The following is an 11152-nucleotide window of genomic DNA, read 5'->3' on the forward strand; positions in this document are numbered from 1 at the left end:
CTCGAAATGCCATTATATTGGTGAGGTGGTGACGCAAGTATCAGTCACGAGCGGCAAGAGTACGTAAATACCACTCGATCTACTTACTGTTGTATTGTACAAATAATAGTGAGTTTATAGGTTGGTTTTCTTTCTGCTGCACGTTGATTCCTCAGCACCGCACTTGATGTATGAATCAAAAGGTTGTTCCAAGTTTCCTACAGGATGGAGACCCACTTCATTCATCTCTCTCTTTTTACGGCCTACCCCTGCTTGCTCCTTTCTCTTCCTGCATCAATGGAATGGCCTAGGAGAAAGCAAATGGAAGGAAAATATTCTCATAATGGAAGAACATTAAAAGAAGGAAAACCAAAAGGGAATGGACTAAGATGATAATGGTTACTGCGATTTACTCAGCTTATGTATTTCTAGGTATGATCAGATATTTCTAAAATCATCATGGTAGGACCATGGATGAGTCGGCAAACAACGAGAAACCCATGGGTAAGGATTGGAGAGCATCCCAACACGCTTTGTTTCGTTTAAGCGTCCTTAATTATTGCACCCGATATCCTAATCTGTAGTGACATCATTGTATCTCTTAATCCTTGTATCGTTCCCCAATTAATGTTGCATCCGTGGAAAGCTTCTTTCATTTCTGGAGCCCACCGCTCAATTTCGCGCGGCACACATGTCGAGTGACCGACAAAAGACTGGAGTGTTATCTTTGTCCCCTTCCCTGACCCGTCGTAACCAACCACCGAAACCCTTGCCGTCCCAACCTCCGGTTCGTCATTCACACGACACACTCAAACCGACCGTTCATGTCCCAACACATCACCCTTTCTAATTCTCCCAACACATCCTATGAACTCCTCCGGTACACACTCTTGAAACTGATACATACCTCATATAACGGTGAGCTGGAGATAGTATTTCTGTGTATAATCAAGCACAAGGAATGCATCTTGTAATTAATACTTACCATAAGTAAGACGATATAGTTAGTTCATTCTTACGACTTTATACTTGCAGTTTTGTTACGTTGTTTCAACCAAAATGCATACCTTTCGTGTTCATGTTTGCTGTGTCATCCGCTACACGAGTTGCACCGAAAAAACAAAAGAAAAAAGGGAGAGACAAGGGACGGTTTCACACATCACATCACCACATTGACTCGTTTCACGCGCAATCTAACGTCATTGGGTTACAAACACACCCACGTTTACGTAGTTGACCGCCACCGATCGTGAGAACCCGGTGGACCGCAGACGGAGTGTCCCCTAAATCCCTACTCGATTTCGTGTCTACCACAGACCTCATAGCGGACCCCGCCGGTCGACATGACCCTTCCGCTCCGATTCTGTGAATCCCCGGTTGTGAGGGGGTGCGATGGCGCAGCGACGGGGGATCAGATCAATTTGCGTATCTTAAAGACTATAATCAAGCGCTTGCATCCATAGTCGGACGGATGCGATGTGATGCACGGATCTCACAGTGAGACGAGAGCCACGAACGATGAGAAACCACTAGGGGACGTGATTCTGTGTCACTCGTATGATCGTCGAGATTGCTTTTCGAGCGAGGAAGGGGGCCGGGATTCTTGTGCCGACCCCACTATTGAGTGGTAGGGTCATCCCCGATTGTTTTCCGGGTCCGTTCAGCCCCGTGCCGGTAGCAGAGCCCGCGCGAGAAAGGAGGGCCTCCGACGGAGAAAGCGGAGGATAAAGATGCACGAACCCATGAAAGAACGAGGAGAGGTAAAGGCGAAGAAAGTGCTTCTTCCATGTCTGCTTTCGACCTCTCGTTGCCTCTCTTTCTTCGCTTCATCTGCGGCGCCGGAACAATAGAGAAAGAGGACAAACCAGGAAGAGGAAAGAGCCAGCTCCCATGGATAACGAAATAAACTGTTGTTGTCCTGGTTAGCAGCTGTTAGCGACTCCACCGTTTTCTCCCCTCCCTCCCCTCGGGATTCTCGTTCCGCCTCCCTTTTCTTTTGTCTGTGTGTTCTTGCTATTTTTTGTGGACTCCCCTTTTTCTGCCTCGATGGACTTCGTCGGATGTAGGACGGAACGAGCTGAGACCGTCCCCATTTTTTAATTGGGGTTATAGGACGAATCCTGTCTCTAGATTTCGGTTTAAAAAAGTCATATTTTGTTTGCTACTGCGAGAGAGAGAGAGAGAGAGAGAGAGAGAGAGAGGGAGGAGTTGAGGCGAGGAGGGGAGAGAGGAAATCGCGGTGGTTCCTCTTTCCCTTCGGCGATAGGGCAATGAAGGTGGGTGCGATTGAGGTTCCTTTTCTGGGAGCATATTTGTGTTGATCGGGAGTTCGGGGTGGAGATCTTTGGCGTAGATGAGCTGCTTTGCTTGTTTTTGCCCTTGCTGTAGGGAGACGAGCTGCAGGAAAAAGGACAGCGCAGGCGTCCAGACCAACTCCGGATTGCTTAGCGATTCTTCCAGTGGGTGTCTCTGGCGTCTACATTCGAACTTCTTTTTCGTGTTCTTTCGCATTATCTTGTTCTTTGGGATTTTCACCGAAATTTTTGGTTTTTTATGTGTGATTAGAGAGCGGGAACAAGATTTCATCACTTGCTGCGGATCCGGGTAACTGCGCGCGGAGCTTTGCTTTCCGAGATCTCGCTATCGCCACTCAGAATTTTAAAGAAGCCAACTTGATCGGTGAAGGGGGCTTCGGAAGAGTATACAAAGGGCGGCTAGACTCCGGCCAGGCAAGTCCCCATTCTTTTCGTCCTTTTCCTTTTTTAATTGTGATTCTGGTCATTTTTGCATCACGATTGTGCTTTTTAATCGGGTTTGGATGTTGACGAGCAGGTGGTGGCTATTAAGCAGCTAAACCGGGATGGGCTTCAGGGGAACAACGAATTCCTGGTCGAGGTTCTCATGCTGATCATGCTACGGCATCCGAATCTTGTGAGTTTGTTTGGATACTGCGCTGATGGAGATGAGAGACTCTTGGTTTATGAATACATGCCAAAGGGAAGCTTGGAAGATCACTTGTTTAGTAAGCTCTCTTTTTCTTTCTCGCAAACATTCCAGATCCAATGTCATCTCTTTGCTCTGCTTCTCCTTTGATTGGTTTCTTCTGCCCTGTCCATTGCTGAGATATTTTGTTCTAGGATCTGATGCAGTTTTTATATTGGTGTGTGGACTTGTAGTAGAGGATACTTCTAATTCTAGTAAGTACAGAGCAATTTGTTTAATTGAATTCGCTTGTTCGTATGTTATGACCTTGATCTATGTCCCAAGCCCATGGATTTTCATTAGTGTACTGTTAGCTGCAGTTGACATAAAAAATTGGTGCAGATTTGTTTAATTGCATTTCCATCTTCTCATGTGATGACCTTGTTGCGTGGATAACTTTGCCAAAGACCCAGCGATTGGAGAACAATTGAATTGAATTGAATTGAATTCATTAGACACTGGAAAAGCCCAGACAACTTTTTGTTGAAGGACAATGATTAAAAAATGTATAACCTAAAGCACCAGCTTTCAAGGAAAAGGATTTGATTGGACTATGGTTACTTTTAACATTCTTTTGTCTCATTTACAGGGTATTAGTGTGGAAGTACAATTCTCTGTTGTCACAGCTACATGGTGTTTTCAAGTATTATCTTACTGTATCAACACAATTGCACAATACCTTTGGTTTATGCAATTTCGACTAGCTTATTTAAGAAGTTATGCTACATTTGATTAGCTTTTTAGCTAATAGACAAACTCTTATACAAGTGACCAGATAATAGCATGACTTGTATCAACTGCTATGATGTATATTATCTATTCCAAATAGCTGTTGTTGTTTGTCCAAAATTTTGTCTCATAGCAGTTATGCTTATCTGGACTGGTTTTAGCTTTTGGCAAACTCATCGAAATGACCAAAACATACCATTACTGGTTCCTTATATCACAGACACTTGGTTTATTCTAAAATGCACTTCTGGTTGATTCATGTTTGGAGAGTCTTTCACTTGTATGTCTAGTTCGATGAGTTATGAATTGAAACTTTGGCCTCTCTGGTATTACTTCTTTTTTCCTGTTTATTATTTGTTACAAGTAAATAAAAACTTGAAAACCAGAGTAAACATGTTCTTAACTCCATTTCAGTTTCTTGTTTCAAAAGTGGAATCGTTTCTGTCTAAGATTAACATATTTCTTCAAGTTATGTTCAGAAGAACTTCCTGGCACATAAAGTGGTTTTTCAATGTTCACTTGAAATGCATATGCTCATTCATATACATGCAAGGGGATTCCAAACAGCGAAGCTCCACTATAATATGGGCTTACGTTCTCTCATAATAATCATTTAGAATCCAGTATGAAACTAATTAATGTTCAGCACTTCAGCTCCGAGCTAAACTTGTATGCTAAGTGATCTGGATTTGAGAACGTAACAAAAATATGTGTCAATTTCAAGGATGGCTGACTATGAATAGCTTGTTCGAAAATCATTTTATGACTGAAGACTTCAAACATATTATCGAAAATTATATTAGTTAACTATAACATTTGCTTCTAAAGTAAGAGACATACATTATCAAGGGTACTAAGGAATGTGGTGAGTATCCTGCTGAACAATAATTTATGATTTGCAATCAACAACTCCAGAAAAGAAAAAGGATTTGATGCTTTAATGAACTAATCTTTTGTGCAGAAACAGATGCTTTCCTTCTTCAATGACAGTCACGAAATGTATAATTTTCTATTAATTGCATTAATGGTGCTAATGCATGGGTGTGCAGCTCCTTTGTATATGTCCTTAAATTTCTCAACTGCATGTCATATTTTGGTTGCCTTTTAGATAAACCACATTTTTTATTTTCGAAGCCCTTCCATGTGATTTATATTTATTTGTTAAATCTCAGATCCATCTCCTGTCAAACCACCGCTCGAATGGAACACACGAATGAAGATCGCTCTTGGTGTAGCCAGAGGGCTCACATATCTACATGATGTTGCAAATCCTCCTGTTATTTACCGAGACATGAAGGCTGCAAATGTATTGTTAAGCAATGACTTCGATCCAAAACTTTCTGATTTTGGACTTGCAAAACTTGGGCCTGTTGGTGACAACACACATGTTTCAACAAGGGTGATGGGAACTTATGGTTATTGTGCGCCTGACTATGCGATGACTGGTAAGCTGACACTGAAATCTGATGTATATAGTTTTGGTGTGCTTCTTTTGGAGCTGATCACTGGGCGAAGGGTCTTTGATTCTTCAAAATGTGGTGGTGAACAAAATCTAATAATTTGGGTAAGCGATCTCGGTCAGTACAATTTTTATTGATCTAGTCTACGCCATGCCATGTCATGCCTTGATGTTTCTGCCCATTAATTAAAGTGCATTCATACTTGGACCATGTCTGGCCCATATTTATCCTGATACCTATTGTCAAAGGCATATATGAATCTGCCTGCCATGCCTCACCATACATGTATTTTTGTGCCATGCTAAGACTAGCCAGCTCACTTTTGTCAAGTGGCTCAGGCTACTAGGTGATACATAAAATGTAGCTATCTTATTGCAACATGACTGCAAGCCTTTGTCTTCTTGGCCATGCACGAACACATTTTCCCTTTTATAACACAAAATAGCTCCTCAACAAATCATCTCCATTTTTTTCAACAGCAGGATGTCTCACATTCAATTCTTCCTACAGGCGAACTCTTCTTGTACTGTTGTACTATCAAATAAATCTAATTTAAACAAAGATTTGCTTGATCTTACTTTTCTGCAAAAAGATGCATATTACATTGGTTGTCTCGATTTTGTTGTCAGTTAGTAGTGGCTAGTAAAAATGTTCAGTTCTTTTAGAAATACTTTATACAAATTCAACATATCTGTAAGTTTCTGTTATATTTTACCTTGTAGTTTACAGCAATTTGGACTGTGACACTGAATACATAATAATTTTTAACATTCTACATCAGAAGAAAATTCTAATAGGTTTTTCTTTTATCTAATTTGCCAAATCTAGAAGCAAGTGAACGAAACTTAATGCTCTTGAATGTACTCTCCACATGGAAACAGTCTTTATTATTCCATATATTTTTAGCTATCATTGATTTCTCTAGCTCAGACACTGCATATAAACACATTCATGTTGCTATTCTTTCATTTCTTGCACATCAAGCTTATTTTTTATTTTTCATATAGTTGTAGCCAAAATTTATTTCATATGTTGCTGCTATAAATACATACAGAGATAAAAAAAAAAAACATTTGGAGATGAACATCCATCCTACAAAGGCAAACTCTTGTATAACTTGCATAACACATGTAAGTCGTGCATTTTTGGGAATGCATGCATCATTTGACGAACTGAATAAATGCAGTCAGTATTGAGTAGGTAGGCTTGATAATTTTCCAACTTCTGTTTTTTGTTTTCTATCATTTACGTTTTGTTTCTGTATTTCAGGCAAGGCCATTTCTCAATGATAGGAGGAAGTTCCACCAGTTGGCCGATCCATTTCTTCAAGGCCGCTACTCACCACGGGGCTTTCACCAGTTGGTTGTCATTGCCTCAATGTGTCTTCAAGAACAGCCCCACGTTCGGCCCATCATCGCCGATGTGGTTGTTGCCCTCAATCATGTGACGTCTCAGCCATATATCACTGAGCCTGCTTTGCTTCAAAGTTCATGAGGTCCCCTCGACCATCATCGCCTTCCAAGGAGGTTGTTAGTACACCATCCAGAGGTGTGGCATGTTTTGAGAAATATATAAATATGAGCCTCTAAGTTTGCAAGCTGAGGTGTGGCATGTTTACGTTAAAAATCAAGGATTGAAGTTTCAACACTATATTCTAGAAGAAGGATAGTGGCGAAAGTCACTTGTTGTATGGTGCCTCTTAAACACTATGCTTGTAGAGTTGGTGTTGATTGTTTCATACGGATAAATTAGACATCATACACGGAGACTCAATGTATTTACGATGGTCAAATGTGAATAGTATCTCTTGGTAAGGTGGTCAAGGCAAGGATGATTGTTCGTGAGGATCACTATATATTTATATGCCATAAAGAGACTAATTTCGATGTGTCATATTTCATGATCGTGATAAGTGACATTGTAAGCTTCTCTCTTTCTTTTTCTTTTTTTATTTATCTGTTTTTGCCAGTAAATGTGGGATGTCAAGAATGAAAATAGCAATTGCAGTCTAATACTTGTACATTCATCACGGAAGCACATCATCCTCGAGAGCAAGACAAAGCTGACTGTATATAAAGACAGTCCACGTGAGTGTCTACAGCATATGTCAGCATTAATATTGTCAATTTATTATCTTGACCTGATTGACAGATTAAATATTTGTTCGACATGTTCATCTGTTCTACAGCATTTAGCATATGTGAAGATGAAATTTCATTCGGTACGTACGTCTAATTCTAAGAGCAAGTCAAAATATAATTTTTGGTGGTTATACAATTCATGTTTGATTTATTTTATGCAAATGGTTAACTTGTATTTATATTTTGATTGATCTTATACATTGATAATGGTTGAATATTATTTATGATTATAAATTAAAATTTAAAACTTGATTGTATCTTGATATTTAGGTTTGAAATGATTAAATCTTAAAATCGACAAGATCAAATTTCATCAACTTGAATTCAATAGAAGCATTTAAAAGGATATACACTCTTTTTATTTTGAGTTTAAGTTTATCATAACTTTTATTAAAGTGAAATATAGATATGGGAGTTTGTTAAAATCTTATCATCAATTAATTATCATCATCAAGAAGGAAAAGATGATTAAATCTCCAATCTTGATGATAAAATCAATTGATAAATTTGATAAATTATTATATTGTTGACATAAATGATAAATAAAATATTTTAATCATAAACTCGGACAATTGAAGGTCCAAATGTTGAACTTGATAGTAGAACATTATGTAAAAAATTGGACATTGAGTTGAAGAATTGGTCCATGTGTTAGAGAATGAACTCCGTGCTAGAGGCTTAGATATCGTATTGAAAGAATTAGATATCTCATTGAAAGATTGAATGTCATGATGAAATTGATATGTGGAAGAATTGAATAATACTAGAGGATAAGATGATGTATCGAAGCTTCAAACGAAATTTTGAAATATCGGACTGAAAGAGTGGACAATATGCCAAAAACTTTGAAGATGTAACGAATGAGTGATTGATGAGTTAAGGCTTGGTCATGATGATTTTTGGGCTAATTTAAGTTGATATTGGGCTAAATTAGAGCCCAAGTGTCTAGCAACTTTTGAGCTTGAGTTTGGGCTATAATTGGGCTCGTTGGAAAGCTAAACATGTGGCATAAATTGCTTGGGGGTGATAATGACGCTAGGCCCAAGCAACAATACTACCTAGGTCAATTGATAAGCGTTGTTTATACTTTATGAGCCTTTGGACAGTGGTACCACCTTGTATAGTAGTGGTACCACCTATAGTGATATTAGGACCATTAGAGTCCAGATTTATGACCCCATTTTAAATATTACGATGGTAGTATCACCCTATCCCAAAATGTTATGAATTTTAGCTTTTAGCTCTATTTTTTAAATATTTTATGGGCTATAAATACACCGCTTGAGCTTGATTGATGAAACATCCATTTCTAAGTTCATAAAATATTATATATCTCTCTTTCAGTATTGTTTGAATCTCTTTCTCTCTCTTGAGTTTAATTGTCATCCTAAGTGGTAGGATGTGAGAGATCTCTTATAAGAGAGTTAATATGAAGGTTCTCTCCTAAACTTAGAAAAAGAAAAAATTATAATAAGATTAATTGATCTTCATCCATTGCAAGAAAGATTATTAGTGAAAGCTAATAACCTCAAGAATAAAGGAATAGAGAGTGGATGTAGGTCAGGAAGATTGAATCAATATCATTCCTTCTTTTCATTATGATTTTCGTTTGTGATTACCTACTTACCTATCATTAGTCACTTTACTTGTAATTCTTTTTACACTTAATTTTTAATTAATCACATATATATGTATATATATATCAAAACAAAAGTCAATTAAAATATATGTAATTATCATCATTATTGAGTGGTTAAGAAAAATTTTAAGTGCCACCACCTGTCTTCCAAACATGATGGTGTAGCCTTACACTAAAACTAACTAGTCTTATCCTTAGTGTAAGTTGTGTGTAAGTTGTGTTATCTTTTCCATGGATCTTTGAGTTGCCCTATATCACCTCTTCATCATCATAGAATATATTATATATAAGCATTCTACTATTTTAGAGCATGACCAATCAACTTTAATTATATAAGTGTGACTTTGTCTTTACTACTATACCCGTATAAGATAAACTATGTATTGAGTTGATCGAATCACACATCTAACATCTCTATACGATAGATCCGTCATTGGAGGGGATGTCAATCTAGGCCTCAACACGAAAAGGTTTAAATCTTACCTTTTCCACTAGTTCTGCAACATCATCATCAGCGTCACAATGCACCTTTGGTGAACTGATTTGTATGTTTGATGAAGATGGCTCATTCTCCTTGGGTACAATACACTTGTCTCCATCATCCTTTGTTGTTAGGTTAGCTTGAGATCGGATCTAACCCAACATATTCTCCATCTTTTACAAGGGTACTATGACTTGGGTGGCAAGGTTCGTTGATGCCGTTAGGCTACTTACTCCCATCACGACATCATCTCCTTTCATTGGTGAATGGGGATGAAACCCAATTCTTTTAGTTTTTCTCCATAATTTTTGTATCATTGTCATGTAAATAACCGTTTATATATAGGAAATGATGTTTTAATACTACCTAATCCATTTAAGGGAAGGACATAATGATTTCGATCCCTTCATCGAGTAATGATAGGGGTCAGTCAGCCATTGCCTGTCACGCAAATGCCACATAAGGTTCCTAGGAGAAAAATGCTTAGACTACTTGTCATTCACTTGCTCGTATGGATAAAGCTCTAAGGGATAGCTTGAGATGGATACAAATCACCTCTCCTACAAAATCTTCATGAGTATATTATATATTTTCAATTTCAAGTATAAAAATACATCGTTAACTCTAGGTAGGAGACACTGAAATCAAGAACATAAACCCAAAGAAGTTGACATCGAGACTAACTTGAGCGAATGAGAGACTAGCTTGAGAAGACTCTCTCGACTTTGGTCTTTGTGCATATAACAGTCCCAAAGCATGGTATTTCCACCTTAAGAGCACAGTATTTTCATCTTGGGAGGAGATGCTTTCCACCTCTCTGACGACTCGGTGTATATGGATCAGTGTCACATCGGGCTAATAAGAACGTTAACGATATTTTCTCTTAATAAGTAGATTTATGTCTAGTGGAGGATTTAAAAAGATCTTTATAGGAAGATATATTCCAAAAGAAAAATCATTGCTCTTGAAAAGAAGAACCTAAATATGGAAATATCGAAAGGACTTCATAAGTGATAGAGTTTGACATATTTGAGGTTGCAGATTGCTGCTACCTTCAGCTTTTTCTCCTCTTCCATGGTCGGCTGCTATTAGAGTTGCTACTACCACCTACTATTGTAGTCGAGGAAGAAGAAGCTACTGCAACATTTTGAAGAGGAAGAAGTTGGGAAGATTGGAGGTTAGAATTCTGATCTCTCCTTCCTTCGAGCTAGCTAGAAGCTGATCTTTTTGTTATTGATGTTTTCATAGGCCACTCTGATGTTTCTGGGGTCGGTTGGGCTCTCTAGGTTGCTCCTTGATGTCCCTCTAAGGCTGCCGCACACCTTTGTTTTATAGTCTTGGAAGAGAGAACTCCTAGCTAGGGTTGGACTCTCAATCGGAGTCCAACTCAAATTCCAATTTGAGTCAAACTCGGGTTGGGCTGAGTTGATTCTTTGCAAAGACCAAATCTGATCATTGAGCTTGGGTTTGTGCTTGGACTTAGTTCAGCTAGATTGGGATTGAATCAGAGTTCATTTGAACTTGATTATACGACTAAAAATGGGGTTAAGCTAACTTGGAGAATGGCTCAAACTAGGTTTGTTTGTCCCTGATCAGCAGCAAACCTTAACACAACAGAATAGAGAGAGCCAGCAGCAGTTGAAAGAAAGAACAACCGACCCTAGAGATAGGAGAGAAGGAAGAAGGAGGAGGTAGTAAGTTGCAGCCTCTAGAAGTCCAAGCTTGTCACTTACGAAGTCCC

General features: G+C 38.6%; 1 protein-coding gene across 1 annotated transcript; it reads left to right on the plus strand.

The window, feature by feature from the left end:
* Positions 1–1745: 1745 nt before the first annotated feature.
* LOC103974524 (probable serine/threonine-protein kinase PBL21) lies at positions 1746–7043 on the plus strand. Its single transcript, XM_009389380.3, is given in 6 exon segments — positions 1746–2438; positions 2545–2708; positions 2812–3001; positions 4863–5254; positions 6420–6629; positions 6632–7043. Coding segments are annotated over 6 exon segments (1170 nt in total). The 5' UTR covers positions 1746–2332; the 3' UTR covers positions 6740–7043.
* Positions 7044–11152: the final 4109 nt, after the last annotated feature.

This window comes from Musa acuminata, chromosome BXJ2-5, assembly GCF_036884655.1.
Source record: "Musa acuminata AAA Group cultivar baxijiao chromosome BXJ2-5, Cavendish_Baxijiao_AAA, whole genome shotgun sequence".
NCBI classification, from domain to species: domain Eukaryota; kingdom Viridiplantae; phylum Streptophyta; class Magnoliopsida; order Zingiberales; family Musaceae; genus Musa; species Musa acuminata.